The sequence below is a fragment of the Spermophilus citellus genome (genome assembly GCF_964194105.1).
Source record: "Spermophilus citellus genome assembly, chromosome: 9".
Classification (NCBI taxonomy): domain Eukaryota; kingdom Metazoa; phylum Chordata; class Mammalia; order Rodentia; family Sciuridae; genus Spermophilus; species Spermophilus citellus.
Genome location: NC_138191.1, coordinates 111,347,211 through 111,369,442, shown reverse-complemented (window position 1 = coordinate 111,369,442; position 22,232 = coordinate 111,347,211). Strand labels below are relative to the sequence as shown.

Below are 22,232 nucleotides of genomic sequence, written 5' to 3'. Positions count from 1 at the left end.
TGGTGTTGGGGATTGAATCCAGGGCCTTATGCATTGAACCCAGGGCCTTAAGGCAAGCACTATACTGAGCTATATCCCCAGCCCCAGAGTAATTACTTTGCAGTACAAGTCAGAGGCGAGAGGATATTGGAGAAATGACTTGACTCTTTCCTCCAGGTTCTCCCTTCAGTGGGCCTTCTGTGAACTGCCTGTGGTCTGGTGAGAAAGCTGAAAGAGAAGTGGGCAAGAGCAAACCAAGACCGGAGGGGGAGGGAGTACAGAGCATTCTCAAAGAGGAAAGGGGCAAGAGTTGTTCAGGAAACAAACTGTTTTGGTCTCTACAGTTCAACTAAAGACAGACATTCCTCTCCCAACACTGCCCCCCCTGTTTTGGGGGCTCAAATCCGGGGCTTTGCATATGCTAGGAAAGTGCTTTACTACTGAGCTATAGCCATAGGCCAAGACACACATTTTTGCAGCACCTACTTATATACAAGACATTGAGCTGGCTTTGCTTTTGTTTTTTCAGGATTGAGCCCAGAGGTGTCTACCATTGAGCTACATCTCCAGACCTTTTTATTTTAGGAGACTGGGTCTTGCTAAATTGCCTAAACTGGTCTCAAACTTGTAATCCTCCTCTCAGAGACTCCTGAATAGAAGGCTGGCATTTGGGAAAGAGGGGATACAAAATGCTAAGAGCAGCAAAATTCAAGCTTTTAAAAACAGCTGAATGAGAAGTTAACAAAGACATGAAAAAGTACAGGGCTCCATCCAGAAATAATAAGCAGTCAAGTTTGAAGTAAGAGGATATGCACTTGAGTTGTGGCAGACAAGACTAGAGAGGTGGGCTGAGGCCAGGCTGTGCAGGACTTGAACGTCACACCAAGGAATCTGAACTTTATTCTGTAGGCAACAGGGAGTGGTAGAACATGTAAACTCACATCACATAGTGAGATGTGATAAAAAGCATGTTCTAAGGAGATAAGAGAGAAACTTAAGGTCAGGAAGACTTGTAAGAGAGCCAATGCAATTGTTCAGGTAAATTGTTCAGGTAATTCAATTGTTGATTGCATTCAGCCAATGCAATTGTTCATGTTAGTATGAACTAACTATGAACTAGGGGGATTTTGAAATGTGGGCAGGTAGGAGCAGTATTGAAGAAAAAGAATGGACAAAATTTGCTTATTAGGCATAAAAGGATAGAGAAAAGTAAGAATAACTGAGGTTTTTAGTGACTGCATTAAGAGAAAAGAAACTGGAGTGAGGGAAGGAGTAAAAAAGATAACAAATACAATTCTTCTGGAAAGAAACCACCAAGGGATAGACCCAGAAGAGGGCAGCCAGGTTCTAAACTCTTGGGACTGGGCATTTGCAATGTCTAAGTGTGTTGCTCACGTAAAAGCACCCTTAAGTTATCTAGCTTTGCTACAAGTATTGTGTGACCTTCCAGAAGGCAAACTTTTACTCCAATTTTATAGATGTTAAGAGAGGACAATCAAGGGCTGGGGTTGTGGCTTGCCTAGCACGTGCGAGGCCCTGGGTTCGATCCTCTGCACCACATATAAATAAATTAAATAAAGATATAGGGCTAGGGTTGTGGCTCAACAGTAACGCGCTCGCCTCACATGTGTGAGACCCTGGGTTTGATCCTCAGCACCACATAAAAAAATAAAAATAAACAAAATAAAGATATCGTGTCCATGTATAACTAAAAAAAAAAACTTAAAAATTTTTTTTAAAAAATAAAGATATAAAGAGAGAGAGAGAGAGAGAGAGAGAGAGAGAGAGCGCGCGCGTGAGCGCGAGCGGGCGGGCAATCAAAACATATCTAATATTGTACCCAGGAGCAACAGTGAAAAGACAAAAATAGCCAGGCTACTTAGACATACACTTTGTTTAAATCCTTATCATCACTATCATCACTATTTCAAGAATGAAAGTCTCTTCTGATTCATATTTGCTAGCTTCAGCTCATATATGGATCATCAGTAAATACTACAAATTTGCTACAGTTGTATTTTTTACATTGACTTTTTTTTTTCCTTTTGGCTGTTGTTACAGTATATTTTAAGAAAAAAACAAAACAAAAAACAATCAAACAACCAACCAAAACAAACAAACAAAAATGTAGGTCAGCCAGCATCTATGCCCAACACTGCCTTCCCTGTAATAGATATTGACACCTCCTCTTCCTAAACTACCCATCCCTAAGGATTCTTCCATTAAAAGCTCTGCACCTAAATAAATATTTGTGGGTCACCTTTCTTGTTATAAAAAACCACTGTAGAATTCCAAATCAAACTGTTTTCACAAGGGAAAAAAGTCTTTAGGGGATTCTCCTGTATTAGAAATAAACATATGTTTATATGGGACAAAGAAGGAAAACAGAGAATAAAAGGAGGAAGAAAAATTGGTACAGTTCTGTTTTATTTCATTTATTTATTTATTTATTGGTACCAGAGATTGAATCCAGGGGCACCTAAACACTGTGCCACATCCCCAGCTTTTTTTTTTTTTTTTTTTTTGGCGGGGCAGGGGTAACTGGGGATTGAACTCAGGGGCACTTGACCACTGAGTCACATCCCTAGTCCTATTTTGTATTTTATTTAGAGACAGGGTCTCACTGAGTTGCAGAGCTGCCTTTGAACTCCCAATCAATCCTCCTGCCTCCACCTCCCAAGCCACTGGGATTACAGGCATGTGCCACTGTGCCCTTTGTGAGCCCTTTGTGAGCCCTTTGTGAGACAGGGACTCACTAGTTGCTTAAGGCCTTGCTAAATTGCTGGCTTTGAATTTGTGATCCTCCTGCCTCAGGCTCCTGGGATTACAGGTGCGTGCCACTACCCTCCCACTTCTGTTTAGTTTAAAGAAACATGTGACTCAAATTAATTTGCTTAGAAAGTCTGCAGAGCTTACTACAAAAGTGGAAATGATATGTATGTAATATTCCTACCTCTAAAAGAAACAAAAGCAAATTCATTTTCTTCATGCTAAAAGGATCTGTTGGTCACACAGATTTTACTTATTAATACAGATAGAGCAAGACGAAAGAAAATCAACCCACAGGCTATTTTTCTAACATTCTCTCTGGCTCCTGCTCTAGTAATCTAGGTTACCCTTTATGTTACCCCAAGATATAAATAGCATTCATTTCCTTTCACAGGCCAGACTTTAAAGCTTTGTTTCCTGGGTCTGGGGGAAAAAACACTTATAACACATTTCATTCTAAATTTGAATTACTATAAAGCTAGCTCACTTTGAATCAACTATGGAAAAAAATCCAAAATACCAACATTTGTTTGCTCCTACCACTTTGATAAATTAGCCCTGAACAGCCCCCATGGGACTTCCAAGTAGCTGTTTCCTTTCCAGTGTAGAGCTCAGAATCCTCCAGAACACAACTGCAGGTCTTTGCATGGACCCAGGATGAAATGCAGGTGAACTTTTTACACAACTTGATAAATACTGAGCCCTATGAAGGATGTCCCATTGGGTTTTCAACCAGATAAATGGATTTTCAGTTGCTAGATAACAATAATGAGGGGCTGGCGTTGTGGCTCAGTGGTGGAACGCTTGCCTAGCACATGCGAGGCCCTGGGTTCGATCCTCAGCACCACATTAAAAAAAAAAAAAAATAGATAAAAGAAGATATTGTGTCCAACTAAAAAATAAATATTAAAAAAATGAGACATTTTCCCCAAGTCAGACCCCATTCTGTTTAAAGAAAGAAAAGGCTATAAAAGTTAAGAGCAATAAAATAAGCCAAGAAGCAGAAAAGCTCCTGCCTAAAACAGATACCAGTGTAAAGCCAGTGAAAGGTCTTAGCAGTTGAAGAGACCACAGAGAATCAGGTGAACAGGTTCCCACTCAACAAGAAGCACTGTGTCTCATTTCAACATCACAACTTGGCTCCTAGACTTCCATCCCAACCTAAGACATGGATTCCAGGTGGAAACTAGCTTCACTTTATTTTTCTACTACAATTTCTACCCCTAATATTCCTGAATTCAACAGAGACAGACCCAAGAAAGGAATGAACATTTTTGAGACAATCACTAAAGTGAGAATTTTCCTTTCTCTATCAAGGCAAAGGTGAGGAATGAAGACCAGATTCACCTTAGCCCCAAAACATTTAGGCCTTCCAGGGGCTCTTGCCCTTGGCTCACCCTACAAGGATCACTGTCCCACAAGGCTGGCCCTATGCTTTCTTACCTCCATAGATTATCAGACCCCCTCTCTGCCAGACTGCCAGCTCCTGGGAGGTGCCTTGTACTGCTGCTGTGTGCCACAAACAGCATTGCAAAAAAACTTTTCTCTGGGGTTGGCTACTGGGAGTGGGAATTTTAATCATATGCACATAGAAGAACCAAATCCACTACCTTGGGGCCTGGATCTACTAAGCGTCCAGAGTTGACCCAAAGGGTTTCTCTTCTCTGTTGTAGAAGCAGCAACTCTTTGGGCTGGGGATGTGGCTCAAGCGGTAGCGCGCTTGCCTGGCATGTGTGCGGCCCAGGTTCGATCCTCAGCACCACATACTAACAAAGATGTTGTGTCCGCTGAGAACTAAAAAATAATAAATATTTAAAAAATTCTCTCTCTCTCTCTCTCTCTCTCTCTCTCTCTCTCTCTTTCTCCTCTCTCACTCTCTCTTTAAAAAAAAAAAAAAAAAAAAAAGCAGCAACTCTCGCCTGAAGCCAGAGCAACTCTGGAAATAGAAATGACCCGAACAGAAAGGGGAGTTTGGTACCACTTGTACCAATTTTAATAGGAGCAAATCAGCAATTACTAGTGGAATCTCACTTACTGTGTTGTTTTGATGGGGACAAATTCTTTTAAACTAAAAGTAAAAACAAAACCTTAATAATAATTCCTCTCCAGCATGTGGCTAGTTTCCCTTTTGTGAAAGGAAATGAAAGATTCTGCCGTCCTTGCACATTTCTCTCTCAGGGGCAGATAACAGGCTTGGGTGCTAGCTGATCTGTCTCACCAAAGATATTCCTCTGCTGAAAGAACGAAGCACTACAACAGCCTGGCTCTGGCATGCGGGCTGAAAAGACAAATCTCACTTCTTTGTCCTGCCATTGGGCTTGTTGTCCACCGATTATCTGGATTCTGGCAGCCTCTTATGAAGGACAAGGAGAGGATGTGCTCTTAATCTTACACTCTCACCTGTCCCAGTACCACAACCCAGAATGTCATGGAAACTGAAGCAATAGCTGTCTCAAGACCGGCTCTTCAAGTGAACTCTAAGATAAGCCCAAGAAAGTGCAAACTATCAGCACCATCAGGTGCTTCAATCGCATCTTGTGGTGGCTGCAATGAAGGAAAAGCATAAGCATTGAGGAAGTCCTCTGCTTGCCTAGTTTCCTCTCATTTTACAAACTCTTGTGCAACATGTCACTCTCCTCCCCTCATAGTTTCCAAGCCTTGTAAGAGCAAATGGAGTGCTGGCCCACACTTAACACTGCTACTTGACAGCCTCTTCATCCCTAGCAAATGACTGAAAAAAGTGGTGCAAATGGGTACTAGTAGCTATGCCAAAGCTCACATGAAACTGGGGCCTCATGGCCACACCCGGGGGGGGGGGGGGGGGGGCGGGGGAGGGAGGGGACATCAGCAATCCCTTGCAGAAAACTCTGGATCTGGACAAAAAGACAGGTCCTCCCAAAGCACAAGACTGACCCAAATTTCAGCTCTGAGCCTCTAAGCTCTCCAGAGGATAACCTCCAGCTCAACAATTAGCCTTTTGTGCTACCCATTATCCACCAAAGGCTGTGTGGAAAAAAACCTAGTCCCTTTCACCTGTAACCTCATCCTGGCCCCCAGTGGCAGGGTGGACCAGGACTCCAGTGAACTTCAGCTCTGTGCATAGCCCAATCTACCGCAGGGGCCTGGAACTAAGACAGCCCTAATATACACCCCACTTCATCCAAAGGAAGTCTCTGTCAACAGCAGTGCACACCCCACACAAACACGTTCGCCCCTCGGAAGGTCAGGACTGAAAAGCAAGCTCAGCTGGAGAAACTGAGGCCCCAAGAGGGGCAGCGAGCGACCCGAGGTCACACATCGAGTCAAATGGAACTTTATTAAAATCCCCCTGCCTCCGGATTCCTGGCTACACCCTTCCCATCGGCCTGCCCTCCTCATGCCCGGCTGAGAATAACATCCCCACATAACTTCAGCCCCAGTGTCCCCACCTCCGGACGGCCGGGACCTTGGTCTCGCCCCTTGCGCGCGCCCGCCCGCCAACCCGCAGCACCTTTCCACCCGATGGCCGGGCAGGGCCACCCGCCACCGCCCCCAGCCCAGCTTCCCACAGCCCGCGCGACCTGCAGAGTCTCGCTCTCGAGAGCCGGCGGCGGCGGACATTTCCCGGCCTGCTTCCTCAAGCTCTTCATATCGCCGCCCGCCCCGAGCGTGCCGCCCCCATTCGGCTACGCCCCCGCGAGCCACCTCCGCCAATCGAAAGTTCGTCTGCGCCTTCGCCCCGCCCCTAAACAGAACGGAGCCCGCCCCCTGAGGCAGGACCTGCTCCAATCCCCACCGCTTCTGGCGAGACCGATACCTGCCTCCGCCAATTGTCCCGCACGCGGGCCAGGTGCCCGGGGCCGAGTTCCAATCGCGCAGTGTCGGTGAGCCAGCCTCCTGTGGTGGCGCGCACCTGTAACGGGACAGCCACTGGAACTCAGGATCCCGGGTCGCAGGGTCCAAGCCTGTGGGAGGAATAAGGAGCGCAGACTGAGCCACAGGCTTGAAGAGGCTGCACTTCTGTATGACTGTATTCTCGGGAGAATCTCCAAGCCCGTTTCGCTCGTTCACCGCAGAGGTACAAGGTCGAGATTCGATAATAGATGTAAACAAAGAAGTGCTACTCAAGGCGGAGATCCCAGGCACGCCTCCGACCTCATTGTGACCACGTGCTAAGATTACTCCTTAGTCTTCTCAACACCCTTCAAGAGATAGCTATGTTCATCCATTCAACAAATATTAAGTGCCCATTATATCAGGCTCACAATCAGTTATGATAAAGTTGTCAACACAACCCAAATTCACAGCCCTCTGGTGCCTTCGTTTCTTCGGTTCAATGCCTCTCTAGTCCCTCAATTCTTCCCCAGTTTCATCGCCAGGACCCTGGTCCAAGCCTTATTTTTATGCCTGAACCACTGTGATGCATTCCTACTGATTTCCCTGCTCCAGGCTCCCCCCGCCCCACCCCTTCCAAACCCGTTAGCAGAGGAATTTTCTTTCTGTCTTCTTTTTAGCAGAGGAATTTTCTAACTTGCAAATCTTGCCTTATTGCTCCCCAGCTTAAAACTCTTTACTAGCCCTCCACAAGCTGTAGGGCAGAGTCCAGGTTCTTTGTTACTTATTTAAATCTCTTCATGAGCTGCCCTCTGTTAGTCTGTTCTGCTCAGTTCTCTCCATACCCTTCCAAGCTCAGTACCTCTGAACCACCTGCTTCCCCCTCTCACAATCATGCCTTTTCCCCTCCTTGTATGCTTAACTGGGAAAAAGAATCTTGTTCTCTCTTCTAGTGTCAGCTCCTACACAGAGCCTTCCCTGAGCCATTTATAGGAAGAGGGAATCACAAACCAGGGAAGCAAGACAGCAAGATGCTCAAGGGCTCCAGCTCAGGCTCTGGAGTACAACTAGCTAATACTGCCTAATCCTGGCTGACAGTTTCCTAGCTGTGTACTCAGATAAGCATTTATCCTCTCTGAGACTCAGTTTCCTCATCTGTAAAATGGAAACATTGATAATACCTACCTTACAAAGTCATGGTGAGGGTTAAATAAAATGTTGTGTGAAAAGGTCTTAGAATAGTGTTTCACACATGACAAGTCCACAGTGAATGTTAGATATGATCTATACACCAAGGAATAAACACTTGCTGAGCTCCTTCTATATGGTGGGCAATTTTGAGACAGCTAAGTTAACCCTCAATCTTGTGAATTAAAAATACCAGAAAACTGGGACTTTAAAAGTAGATCAGATTTCAAGGCTATGAAATTAAGGTAGCACACCAGGAAATGGGAGGTTGGAAGCCAGGACCAAGGAAAACAAAGCAATTAATTGAGTTATCAATCAGCTCCACTAAGACAGAACAATAGGTTGCCCTGTTCTGAAATAGTGTCAGGTTTTTTTCCCCCCAATGGTGAGGGTCAAACACATGTGTAGAATAGTCACTAACTAACCTGCAATTACCTTTTCTAATTACTATGCTAATGAGCATAGAAATGATCACACCTGGAGGCAGAGACCCAAGATGATAATGAAGAGGGAGGAATGATGAGAGAATGGTGAGAGCTGGAACTCCACCTCTACCATAAAGTGACATCAAGAGATCTCCTCCCTGAATGCCATAGGAGCACTATAAAGCTACACATTTCTGTCCTTTTGTTTGTTTGTTTGAGTCAGCCTGGGATTTATGTCCCCATATGCTGCCTCCCTTGTACTCAAGCCTAAGAATAAAAAGTCTGTTCCTCTGCCAATGTGCCTTTATCTGGTTCTTCTGATGGAGAGCACAAAAACCCTCTACACTTTCAAAAACATTTTCATACATGTTACTTTTAATTCCCACCACCCCATGAGAAAGATATTCATTACATTTAGAAGATACCAAAAACTAAGGTTCAGAGAGGTGACATGACTTACCCAAAGTCACACAGATGGATTTTCTCTCTCTCTCTCTCTCGCTCTCTCTCGCTCTCTCTCGCTCTCTCTCGCTCTCTCTCTCTCGCTCTCTCTCGCTCTCTCTCGCTCGCTCTCGCTCTCTCTCTCTCTTTTTTTTTTTTTTTTTTTGTACTGGGGAGTACAAAAACCCAGGAGCATTGTACCACTGGGCTACATTCCCAGTTTCCCACCTTTCTTTTCTTTTCTTTTGTTTTTATTAGACTCACTAAATTGCCCAGGCTGGTCCCTCAAACTTCCTGCCTCTGCCTCCTGAGTTGCTGGGATTACAGGTGCACACCACTTCACCTGATACAGATGTATTTTAAACTCAAGGGGCTGTGTAGATTCAAAGCCTGTGCACTTTGTTGTGCAGAATGAGTACCTCTGATCTGAAATGCTTGGGACCTTATACACCTTATACATATAACCTAAAGGTAATTTTATACAACATTTTTAATCATTGTGGACATAAAACAAAGTTTCGTGGTCTGGGATTTTTCTACTTGCAGCATCACGTTGGTACTCAGAAAGTTCTGGAGTTTGGAACCATTTAGATTTTTGATTTTCACATTAGGGATGCTCAACCTGCATAACTACTATTATCTTTTCTATAATCACCACTGATAATCATAAAGTAGATGATCTTTATTGTTTTTAAGATTTAGAGATAAATTTTTCCCCTGCTTATAAAATAAATTTTAAATTCCTTAAGCAGGCCTTCAAGGCTACATAATGTTGTTTCTATTTCCTTTCCCCCAAAAGCCAGTTTGCATCCAAAGCCAGTCCCTTTCCTAGAACACCTAAGAGTTGGAATCCCTGAGCTTCACCCTCCACAGTGGAACCACCATAGAAGGCACACCCTCCCCTATTCCCAAAGAGACAAAATCTTAGCTTGACAGGAATCATGCCCAAACCCCAGCACCTGGTGGCTTGAATTTGCATGTTCTATAGTTAGTCCTCTGCTCTGTAAACAAATTCTCCTTTACCTGCCTGGCTGATCTCAGATCTAAACAAATTTTTTCCTCTCACTGCTAGACCATTTTCTCAGCTGCTGGGGAGAACACGACCAGGTTCAAGGGCATGAGAGCCCATACAACTGACTTCCTTTGGTTCTAGCTGGGTGATGGAGAGAGGGAAATGGATGCACCTCTAGAAGTTGCTGGCCCTGCCACCTTGTAAGAGTTTCATTATCAGAGTCACAAACTACCCTGTGCAGCCCTGTGCAGAGAGACCCTGCTACAGCTAATACTGAGGGCCAGAAATCCTAAACAGAAAATCAAATTACAGTTGGCTGGTGGCCTAGGGGCACTGCAGCTCCATGCCACCAGCTTTTAGAGGGCACAGAAGTTGTCGAATGTGAGTCCAAAGGGTGAAAAGTCAACTGGAGTAGGTAGGTCAGTACCCCCAGTCGACACCTCTCTGGGAGCCTGGGGTCTTACCTACCTACACAGGCCTTGGTGACTTCCTGGAGGAACATCCTGGTGTGTGAGCCAAAGGGTAGTCGGAATAGAAGGCTGAGCTCTGCTGTGTCCAGCTGAACGGTCACATCTGAGCCTGCACAAAGGAGGCAGAAAATGGGCCCTCAGCTGCCAGCAACTGAATATTTGGATTGATCTTAAGGGTAGCATTCCCAGGATGGAGAATCATCATTCCAGGCTCCCCCAAAGCCTCTGGGGCCTTAAGCAAGTCACTCAGGGTTGCTGCTGGCAAGTAAAAGAGCCATTTGTATCCTCAGATCCAAATTCACATCCTCTGCACTTTATTGGTAGGTAGGTTCTAAGAAGTTAGTAAGCCTCACCAATGCAGTACTGGATGGAGCTGGCAAAAACAGATTCTCTGAGCTAGTAGTGTCCACCCCTCCCAGTGCAATGAAGAGCACGTACAGATGGACCCTCTGGTGGGACTGACCATCAGTTGATCCTCCTGATAATGCCAGGCTCAGCGCTAGCACTAGGAATACCATGGTGAGGAACATAGATGCGGGCCCTTCTTCGGGGGCAAGTCTGGAAGTCACCAGTGGCACATGGTGAGCATTCAAAAACGTGCTGAACTAATGAAGGAACAAAAGCAACTAGCAGAGCAATTACAAGTGTGGACCCCAGGGTCTGAATTCTAAGTTTGAATCCAGATTCCATCCCCTACTAAATTATTTAATTTTTCTGGGCCTCAGTTACCTTGCCCACAAAATGGGGATAAAAACAATGATAATCTCATAGAGTGGTTGTGAAGAAAGCATGATGCGATGTATGTAAAGCTTTCAGCTTGTTATCTGACACAAGGTAATCCTTGGTTATATATTGGCCTCTATTACTATCATCATCATCATCATCATCATCATCATCTAACAAAGAAGTCAGTCATTAAGTAAGTCAGTACAAATCATCAAATCACTATGTGTGACAGGGGCCTGGCAAGGGCAAGAAAAAGAAAAAGTTTGCAGGAAATTTAAGTGTTCATCAAAGGCTTCCTTGGAAAAGAAATGTGTGACCTGACCCCTGAAAGATGACTAGGAAGTGTAAAGAGGTGTGAGGCTTTCAGGAAGAGGGAACTCCACTGTGAGAACATGGGGTGTTCAAAGTGATGAGAGAGACCCAGAAGAGTCTAGGGCAGTAAGCAAGGGGGAGAGAGGATGGAAATGAGCCCATGGAAATTTACTTACAGTAAGAGAACCCTCTGTATTCTCACTTCCAAAATAACCCATTATGTCCTATAAAGAATTGAAAGCTTGGGACTCAATTGGTTAACACCCTCCCCACTTTATAGAAGGGGAAGACTCAGTCTCTGAAAAGTCCCTGCAGGGTCTTATTTGCCACAGTAAGGACATCAGGGGTGTTCTTACTTCACACATTCCTTCCTCCCTCTCTCTCTCTCTCTCTCTGTGCAGATCCTGTACCCTCTTCCCCAACTGGGACCCAGAGTGAGAGGACCACTCACCAAGGATGTAGAGTTCACCATCTGGGGACACTGTGCAGGAAGGAAACGAGAATGTCTTTAGCAACTGAGCACCCTTGCCCCAATGTCATCCTTATTCCCACCACCCATCCCCAATGTGGGCAGAGATGACTCAGGGGACACCTAGAGGAGAGGGATTCATACCACCCAGCCCTCTGTGGCACCTTCTTCCAGCGTAAAATCTCGTGAGACTGGCACTATCTGGTCCAAGGAGACATCATCCCCGGTAATGGCCATCCTCCGGTGCGTATACAGGAAGAGACTGAGGGCAGGAAGCGGAAGTGAGGACAGGGCCCACTGGCCATGCCTCAGGCTCCTCTTCGAAGCCTAGGTGCTGATGCTGTCTGTGGGTCCCTAGGGCAATTCTGGTGGTGCCCAGGCTCACTACTCAGGCCAGCTCTGTTCAGGGTGCCTGTGGAAACTGCAGTTTATGGATGAGGTCATCAAAGTGGAACTTTTCTCACTTTGGGGAGCCCATGCTGTTAGTAAAATGTACCTTCTAGCGCTGCATGTGACAGCCACAGTGCAACCTCAGCCACCCCCTCTCCCTTCCCCAACCTCAGTTTTCTATCTCTAAAACTAGGATGGAGGATAAGAAAATCCACCTCTGGCCCCTTCCACCCAGTTCTGAGGCCCTGAGGTCCACTTACTAGCTATGAGGTCTTTGGCGAGTGTCATTTACCCTCTGCTCCAGTGTACTGAGTGGATGTGGCCGGGCATTGCTTCCAGAGAACCTCTATGTGCCTCACAGTGTTTCAGACCTTTGAAGTACAGACTCATCTAAGGCCATACCACCCTGAACGCACCCAACCTTGTCTGAAGGGCGCTGATGCATGAGGAAAATTTTAAGTTCCCTTGTGTTCTAAGGCAAAGATAAGTGTTGAAAGGACTTTGCAGTTGCAAAATTTGATTTTTCCCTCCCTAATACATCTTCCTCGGGTTCTTAAATCCTCCTCCATCTAAAGAGTCTCATTTCCCATGATGCTGCCCTTTGGCACATCTGCCTCCTGTGACCACTCCCATTTTTTTTTAAATTAATGGTAAATGAACCTTGGGGCTCCCTACCACTGAGTTACATCCCAGACCTTCTCATTTTTTATTTTGAGTCAGGGTCTCACTAAATTGCCCAGGCTGGCCTTGAATTTGCCAATATTCCTGCCTCAGCCTCCCAAGTAGCTGGGATTACAAGGTATGTGCCATAATCTTTTCTTTTCTTTTTCTTTTTTTTTTTTTTTCAGTTTTTTTTTAAAAAAAATTTAGTTGTAGATGGACACAATATCTTTATTTTATTTATTTTTATGTGGTGCTAAGGATTGAATCCAGTGCCTCACGCATGCAAGGCAAGCGCTCTACCACTGAGCTACAGCCCCAGCCTGACACAATCTTTTTATTTATTTATTTTTTTCGAGGTGCTGGGGATCATCCATAGTGGGCAAGCACTCGACCATTGAACTCTATCTTCAACCCTACTTTAATCTCTTTTTTTTTGGCGGGGGTGGGGGGGAGATGTACTGGGGATTGGATTGAAGCAAGAGGTGCTTAGCCACTGAACCATACCCCCAATGGAGACTAACCCCAAGTCCTAGACAGGCAGAGACCAAGCCCCTCACTCACGCGTGTTCCTGGCCACCGTGCTCCAGGCGGTAGCGAACAAGCCCCAGTAGGCGGCTCTGCCGGCTGTCCCCTTCACATAGCACACCTTGTACCGCCTGCTGCTCAGAGTCAAGGAAAAATGAAACCCGAAGCCAGGCCTCTCCCCATCCAGACCACCCCACCTTCCCTGCCCTTCTCCTGCCTCCCAGACTCCCTGTGTGACCTTGTCAAGTCATTTCTCCTCTCTGAGCCTCCTTCATCTGCGAAATAGGGATAATAATCCCCAACTTCATAGGGGTTTGGGAGGCTAGTTGCATACTTAAGGCACTTGACAAGGAGTCTAGGACCAAGTGAGTACTTAGTAAATATTGGCTTCCTTCTCCCCTGACAGCTCAGAGAAAAAGGGAAGAGAGTGGACAGACACCTTGACACCCTTGTTTGACCTCCCACAAGGCCAGAGCTAGGAGCTCAGAGCCAGGAAGGATATGATGATGCAATATTCCCCCTCAGCCAGAGTCTCCTGGATAGCCACCGACTGGTCCATGCTGGCCCCCGCTGAGACTCTCCCTGGGCAGGACAGATAGGATCCCCCTTTGGTCTACAAGTGAGGGATGAAGTGACAGCTGCTTCAGAGGGCTGCGGGGCAGGAAGGAGGGCTTTTGTGCAGGGAGAAGGGAAGGGGAGGCCTGGTCCTCCTCCTCTTCCCACTCTCTAGAATGGGCTTTTAAAGCTTTTCAAGAGAGGAGCCCCAACCCTTTGCCCCTGGCCAGGGCTGCAATTAGTTGTCGTGCCTTTTATCTGGGAGGGCATCCACCGTTCCTAGTGGGGGCCAGTCTACTCCTTGAAAGTGGGATGCCGGGTCACATTGCGGAGACAGGACTTTGTTCCGTTGCTCCTGGGGCAGGCTCTGCCTCCCTTCTCGGGGGAGCAGTATTGATCCTCTGGGAAGTGTTAATGGTGTATCCGAATAAGCTGGCGGGACATCTCCTTACTCTCAGGTAGGGAGGGTCCCATCCTGGAGAAGGAACCCAGTTTTGCTCCTCTATCCTGGGAGAGGGAAAAGTGCCCCGTTGCTTCTTGCCCTTCTTCCTGCCCAGCAGGCCCCGTTGCATCAGCCATAGGCAGGGGGTGGGGGAAATGTCCAATCTCATGGCTACAGGGTAGGGGTCCCACCTGTCAGCTTGCCCTCTCCCTCCCACCCGACACCTACTCCCAGACCCCTGCCATCGCCGCCTACCTCCTGAGCTGTCACCGCTGGGAGCGCGGGACTCTGCGGCCGGCAAGGTCAGTGACTACATTTCCCAGCGGCCCCTGCGCCATAGGATGGTCAGCCAGTCTGCAAGTCCCAGCATGCCCGAGTAAATCCTGGGGTGGGGGTATCTCCCCGCTCCCGTTAACCCTGTAGGTCCTGAGATAGGCTGGGGTTCGTATTCCGGAAAGGCTTTCTAGTGAATGCCTAACCCTCACCCTCAGACCTCTGAGACAGGGGGCCAGGCCCCGGAAGGAACATGGTCACATTTACCTTAAGGGAAAGAAAAAAAAAATTTAATTTCCTCCTTAATCTACTCTCAACTCTTCTCACTCCAAGAGAGCGAACTCTGACCTCTACTGAAACTCTTCATCCCCAAATAACTACTTTGTCTTAGCTTAATGGAGGGAGAACAAGATTATGAACAGCCAGTATCTCCATTTTTCCAGGCAAAGAAACTGAGGTTTAGCCAGGTTAAGCAATCTAAGGCCTGCAGCCTGGCAGTTGGTGACACTGGGACAGAGCTGAAGGCCTCACTCCTGCTCCTGTGCCATTGAACTGCCACTCAAGGCCATGTGTCCTCTCTCAGTCCCTCCTGGCCCTTCTTGTCCACAGGAGACTGTTTGAGGATAAGAATGTAAACATCAAGTGTGTGACACTATTTACTCGTGCTACTGGTGTGACTGTCAACAGGCTGTGTCAAAGGCCTCTGTTCCTCAGCTCTCAGGCAGCCCTAGGCTGGACTTCACTGTTCTCAAGTCCCTTCCCCTGATTTCCCTGGTCATGGGCCCTTGGTAGAGACATTTCTCCTTTTCAGACTGGAGTTTTGAGATGAAACTACATTCTCTGCTTATCCAATTTCTTTCTTGGTTCTTGACTCACAAATTTGAAAACTAAAACCCACAGACAATAAGGAAAGGGAAAAGTGAACAGAGTAGGATTTATTTCAATGAGAAGAAAGAGAATTCCTGTGACGTAGGAGGGCAACTGATAGTGTTATGGTGCTGGCGCCTTCTGGGAAACTGAGACAGTGTGAAGAACGCCTCCCACACACACACACACACTTTCAAACCCCAGTTCTTGCGATCAGGTCAGAAAGATTTCAGACATATTGCTCAGAGTAATAGGATGAGTTTTTTGAAGGCATAGGAAAGGGGAAAGGGGAAAGGGACACTCTCAAGAGAGAATGGGTCCTCTCAGAGAGGAAAGGGACAGCATGCTTCTCTTGCACTCCAGTTTTATTGGGGATCCCAGAAAAGTTTCCAGAAAGTCCCTCCCAGGTCTACCTCTTGATTTTTTTTTTTTTTTTTTTTTTTTTTTTTTTTTTTTTTTTGCTACCAGGGATTGAACTTGGGGGCACTCAACCACTGAGCCACTTCCCCAGGCCTATTTTGAATTTTATTTGGAGACAGGGTCTCACTGAGTTGCTTAGCTCCTGGCTTTTGCTGGGGCTGGCTTTGAACTTGTGATCCTCCTGCCTCAGCCTCCCAAGCTGCTGGGATTATAGGTGTGCACCACCATGCCTGGACCACCTCTTAACTTTTGACTGAAATTAACATGACGTCATCTTTCAAGTCACCCCTGTCATGACAATTCTAGGTCACTTTGGCCCATGTTGACTGGTTCTAATTAGATTCTTAATCATACATTCTTAAAGAGTTTATGGTTAGGAGGAATTATCTTTATCTCCCTGAGTTCCAGGATTTGGTCTGTGATAAGGGTTCCAAAGCCCTCCCCGTTCAGGGTAACTTGGGTTCCTCTTATCAACATTATTTTGGGCCTGCATTTTTCTTGCAGGTAATTGGTAGTTTGCTGAGGAATGTGACATATCCCGTCCACTTAAACTAGGCAGAGATGCAGGTAAATTGTTTCTTGGACAAGAAAGAATGTGGTAGTCAGCATGGTGGGCACATTTTATAGAATTATTCTTTTTTTTTTAAAGAAAGAGTAAGAGAGAGTGAGAGAGAGATTTTTAATATTTATTTTTTTAGTTTTTGGTGGACAAAACATCTTTCTTTGTATGTGGTGCTGAGGATTGAACCCGGGCCGTACACATGCCAGGCGAGCGCGCTACTGCTTGAGCCACATTCCCAGCCCCTAGAATTATTCTCTTAACCTTGTGTTCTGTTCCCACCACTCACATCTGTCTTCCCCTTATCACTTTGGGGCTTTATTGACCCCATCTAAGATATTACAGTTGCTCTGCCTAGACAAAATGGACAGTAAGTTTTTCTAGGGTGGTTCTCTGTCAGTTCTTGGTTATGTCACTAAACTAAAATTCCCTGAGAACTGGGCTATGTCTTTCTCTCATCATCTCATCACCCCAGCAGAGTTTCTTCTGTTCTTCCTCCTTCTTCTCCTTCTCCTCCTCCTCCTCCTCCTTCCTCCTCCTCCACCTTCTTTTCCTTCTTCTTTTCTTCTTCTTCTTCTCCTCCTCCTCCTTCTTTTCTTCTTCTTCTTCTCCTCTTCCTCCTTCTTCTCTTCTTTTTCTTTTCTTCTTCTTCTTTTTCTTTTCTTCTTCTTCTAGAATTTAATCTGAGGTTTTCTACCACTGAGCAACATCCCCAGGCCTTTTTTAAAAATTATTGTTTATTTTGAGACAGGGTCTCACAAAGTTGCCCAGACTGGCCTCCAACTTGTGATCCTCTTGCCTCAGCCTCTGAAGTAGCTGTGACAACAGGTGTGAGTCAACACTCCTGGCCCTCAGAACACACTTATTGAATCAGTGGATCACTCAGTGAATGATTTCAATGAATACACCTTCTCTCAAGCTTTGGCCCAAGCTGAAGGAGCAGCAGATGGGCCAGTGCTGAGGAAGGGGTGATCACCATGACTTCTGACCAGTCCCTTCCTCTTTCCCTAAATTGTGCTTTAATGACCATCCAACTTGCTTATGGAGACTCATTCCAGAAGCAGATATACCTCCCAGTCATCTCTTGATGCATCCACATCACAAATGGATCTCAGGTTTACTGGAATTCATTTTCAAAGTGATGTAAGGGGTGAAGGGAAAGGGGATTGTTTCTACCTTGAGAGATCAAACAGGAAGGGATCATTGCAGGAACTCCAATTCCAGCTCCATCTTTATGTTAAAGGCTGGGGAGGAGGGTCTGGAACAGATACCTGTTCCCTGTCCCTGAAGGATCTTGGGGCCTTTTCATTGGATGGGGATTAGGCAAGAGTTTCTTTTTTTTTTTTTAAGACAACTCCAGCCTCTTTCCTGGGATTGGGGTTAATGCCCTGATCCCTTGGAGGGTCCCATGTCATAGGCCCTGGGAAGGAGGGGGGAGGCACCTCGAGCCCAGAGATGTGGACTTGGCCAATCACTTGTAAGAAAGACAGACACAGCTGTAGGATTGGAGTAGGTGGGCCTGGGGGCCTACAGGGTCTCCTTGACTGCTGTTCTTTTTCTTCTGCTAGGGTAACTGGGACAGGAGCAGGAGTGGAGGAGCAGCAGAGTGTCCATAGCCAGAGTGCAGGGAAGTGCACTGGTAGCCCCTGAAGCTGCCTGGCTAAAGTGGAGGTTCCCACCATCTGGAAGCAGCTGCTGAAGGCCAAGACTGGGCAGCGCTACTGATAGCAGGGTTAGTGTCAGCCTTGCAACACCTGGGGTTCCTGCCATATAGTTCTGGCTGCAGCCAGTACAGCTTAAGCAGGATTGGTTCCGCCTCAAGAAGAGATGGGCCCTTCTTCCTTTCCTTACCCCTCTCCCACTCATGGAGGCCGAAAGCAAAACATGGGCTGAGCTAAATATGGACTGACCTAAACCTCTTTGGTCCCTAGCTCCCGCCTCTTGAGGTCAGCCAGGCAGTCCCTAGAGAATGTGCAGGTCAGGAACAAGGGGGCATGTATGTCATGGAGATGTGGAAAATTCCAGCTGCTGCCCTGGGTTTTGGCATCATGTGGTGTGAAAGGATGGAACTTGCTAGACCCCAGGCAGGCTGGTTCCTTGAAGGTCCAGCTCTGGTGAGATTCGGGTGTCTGATTATCTGCTCCAGGCTGTGGCTCCACTCCCTTTCCTCTCATGATACCATCAGGCTGGAGCCCCATCGTGCCAGGGTCCTGCACCTGCAGTGGTGCTCCCCATGCCCACACTCTGCTGTGTGGTTGGAGTGCTATGCCTCTTGGTAACATGTGTCTTGGAAGCAGCAGAATCTGTCATGTCTGGCCAGCTTTGAGCACTGTGATCCCACTCCATGTGCTGAAGGGCATCCATCAATTAGGAAAGCTCTCCTCTCCTTCACATGCTGCTTACCTGGACAGGAGCAAGGTTCAGCTACCAGGAAGACCAGCAGGAGGGCTGGTAGGAGGAAAAGGAGAGGATAGTACTCCATTTGTGTACAATGTGTCAAAATGCAATCTACTGTCATGTATAACTAATTAGAACAAATTAAAAAAAGAGAGGAGGAGCCATTGCAGGGAATGACAAGTTTAAAGGTCACAGGTCAATGAAAGGGCACGCAGTGCTTAAATGGAAGAAGTTAGGAAAAAGTACAAGCAGTCCCAGGGTCCACCATTTGGCCTAGCTTAGAATTGGTCACAGGGTCCCTGGGCTGAGGACAGCTACCTTTGAGCAAGGCAGCTTTATGGCTACCATTGGCTACAGACATCTGATGAGGTGCTGCAGGAGCCAGAGTGAAGGGCCAGCTCTGGGTAGCCAGAGGAGGGCTGCAAACAGAGATTGCCATTATAGCACTATGCAAATAAGCAAGCAGGCTGGGGAGCACGGGAGGTCAACCTCTAGGGAACAAGGGATTCCAGGGGTTTGGCTTTTGCTTCCTGAAGGTGGTACTGTCCAAGGGACAGCATAAGGGAGGCACAAAGAGGCCTGCATCCTAGTAACTGCCCCTCTGAGAGTTGTTGGCATGGCCACAGCAGCATCCCAGGCCCCAGGGGAAGCAGAACTAGAGCAGGTGCAGGGACAGGAAATAGATATCTGTTGCCTCTGATCTGACCTCATTTGCCTCCATCAGAAGGTGCCTGAGGTGATGGGTTTCCTCAGAGCCCACACCAAGGAAACCCTGAGTCACAGAGGGTTAGAAAGCATGGTTTACCTTGTCTCAGGGTTCTTCAGGTTCAGACCCCACACTGTCCCTAAGTTGGACCTGAGCCAAGGGCAGGAGGCAGCTCTCAGACTGGATTCCTGAATTCCAGGCTCTGCCTCCCCCAGCCTGAGGGGTCAGACCTGGAAGTGTCTGCTTAGGCACCTTTTACGTTTTCCTGTGCAAGGTAAATAACTGCTGGAGGTGAGAGTGGGAATTTTTTTTTTTTTTTAAAGAGAGAGTGAGAGAGGAGAGTGAGAGAGAGAGAGAGAGAGAGAGAATTTTTAATATTTATTTTTTAGTTCTCGGCGGACACAACATCTTTGTTGGTATGTGGTGCTGAGGATCGAACCTGGGCCGCACGCATGCCAGGCAAGCGCGCTACCGCTTGAGCCACATCCCCAGCCCCGCGAGTGGGAAATTATTCTAATCTTTCCACCCAGCTCTGGGAGGCTGAGCACAACCAGCCCCCTTCATTCTCAGGGCTAAAGGGGCATCTATTCCCTCGTTCTTGGCTATAGTCCTCCACCAGTCTCTCAGTGACAGGTGCCAAGGTGATATGATACAATGGAGAGCCTGAAGCGAGGACCTACTCTGGGATGGGCCCTTTCAGTTTTTTGGTACTGGGGATTGAAGTCAGGGGTGCTTTACCACTGAGCCACATCCCCAGTCCTTTTTTATATTTTATTTAGAGACAGGGTCTTGCTAAGTTGCTGAGGCTGGCTTTGACTTGCGATCCTTCTTCCTCAGCCTTGAAAACTGCTGGGGTTATAGGAGTGCACCACCACACCCAGATTCTCCTCCTCTCCCCTTTCTTTTCCTTTTATTCTCTTTTGCTTCCACATGAGAACATACAACCCTCTACTTTTTGAGTTATTTTGCTTAACACAAAGTTCACAAGTTCCATCCACTTTCCTGCAAAGGACATTTCATTCTTCTTCATGGCTGCATAAAACTATAGGTGTATATATACCACATTTTCTTTATCCATTCTTCCATTGATGGACACCTAAACTGATTCCGTAGTTTGGCTGTTGTGAACTGTGCTGCTGTACACATGGGTATGCGTGTATCACTATAGTATGATGACTTTAATTCTTGAGGATAAACACCAGGCAGTGATATAGCTGGGTCATATTGCATTTCCATTTCGAGTCTTTTGAAGAACCTTCATATGATTGGAAAGGTGACTTATTTGACTGGATCAGAAACTTGGCAGGTGGAGGGACTCGGAGGGAAGGGAGACCAGGCTCCTCCCAGAACGCATATGGAATGACAAAAGATGATGGCAGGACTTGAAGCATAAATGGAGAGGGAACTGTCATCCCAAGGATTAAAAAAAAAAAAAAAAAAAGTGCAGAGGAAAAGTCTCAAAGTTTGTTTGCCTCTCAGTTCCCCAACACATTGGTTACATTTAGGGTACTCCCTCTCAGTGTCTTCCAGCACCAGCTGACCTCAGGGAAGGGACCAGAAGACAAGAGAATAGGGATAACTGGTTGAGGCTTGACATATCTATTCCCTTCCTCTCAGAGCTGGAGAGCATGGAGACTCCTGCTCTTGGGAGGCTCATCCCAGGATCAGCAACTGGGTTCAGCAGAGGTGGTGAATCCTAGCAATAATTCCCAAACAGTTCTTCCTCAGCCTAGCAGCCAACCTTCTTGAAAAGCTGGCTGAATGGGCTTTTCTCAGCAGTCGGCATCTGGGCAGAGATTCATACTCCACATCCAAAGGCAAGATTCTTTTTGTGGTGCTGGGGATTGAACCTGGGCATTGTACAAGCTAGGCAAGTGCTGTCACCGAGCTACACCCCCAGTTTGGTAAAGGTGAGATGCTTTAGACTTAGGAAGCAAAGACGGGCATTTGGGAATTCCTAAGTGCATGGAACTACGCAAACATGGGCATGCATTTTTCTAGTAAAAAAGTTCTGTATCCTTGTTTCCAAAGGAATCCATAATTCTAAAAATATTAAGAACTACTGATTCAAACCAAGGAAAGCAACCTCTCCTCCTTCCACAGCCTGGTCAGGGCGTTCCGCAGAAATACGGTTCTCCCCACAGCAGATGCCCTGAGGTGGACTTCCAGGAGGTCCCTCTGAGAGGGCCTGATGTTCTTGCCTGCACCTCAGCCAACAGCTGTGTACCCCTTCAGTACCTGATGGCGCTGGCCACATGGCTCTTCATTGCAACTGAGCATCCTTACTCTGGCTTCTGCTCCCACCATCTTATTTCCACTTAATTTTCAAAATTTGCAAATCTAATTGTGCTTGGCACATACAAGGCACCAAAAAATCTGAATGAATGAATGTAACCAAAGAACAGGAGAAGCCTTTGTGGCAGCAGGTAAGCCCAGATTCCCTCCAGGGCTATTCTGGCACACAGTGCACAGGACGACTGCAGTTACCTAGACAGGGCAATGGCAGGACCCCTCAGACCTCATCCTACCTCCCTTCCACACCGTAAAGGGGCATCCCAGGTACCCACTCCTAACGACGGGGCTCTGGGGAATGTGACAACTAGAAAGCAGTAGGTACACTCCTGGGAACCCTCAATGCAGCTACTGTTCCAACAGGCAGGCTGGAGCCATGTCTTCTCGCTGCACCTCCATTTCCAAGGCTTTAACTCCCTTCCCATTGGCAATGTCTCTTTGCATCCTGGGCTGGTTTTCAGAATCAGTTTGTAGTCAGCTCTATTAGGTATGCTTATCCACTCACTCTTCTTCAGAAGTTCAGGCTCTAGAGAGGTTGT

At 46.8% G+C, this 22,232-nt stretch overlaps 1 protein-coding gene across 11 annotated transcripts in view; it reads right to left on the bottom strand.

The window, feature by feature from the left end:
* INPP5B (inositol polyphosphate-5-phosphatase B) overlaps positions 1-14,805 on the bottom strand; it is a 54,973-nt gene extending 40,168 nt beyond the window's left edge. The window contains exons 1-7 of one of the 11 annotated variants that reach the window (XM_081306610.1): positions 14,435-14,805; positions 13,685-13,833; positions 13,219-13,313; positions 11,769-11,866; positions 11,587-11,616; positions 10,096-10,206; positions 6,309-6,692 (exon numbers count right to left, since the gene is read on the bottom strand). In XM_081306610.1, coding sequence (XP_081162736.1) covers positions 6,309-6,692; positions 10,096-10,206; positions 11,587-11,616; positions 11,769-11,866; positions 13,219-13,313; positions 13,685-13,741 — 775 coding nt within the window. In that variant the 5' untranslated portion in view covers positions 13,742-13,833; positions 14,435-14,805. Of the gene's footprint in view, positions 1-6,308; positions 6,693-10,095; positions 10,207-11,586; positions 11,617-11,768; positions 11,867-13,218; positions 13,317-13,684; positions 13,834-14,434 lie in introns of those variants that run through there. The other 10 variants (XM_081306611.1, XM_081306605.1, XM_081306617.1 and 7 more) reach the window with 10 other exon arrangements.
* Positions 14,806-22,232: the final 7,427 nt, after the last annotated feature.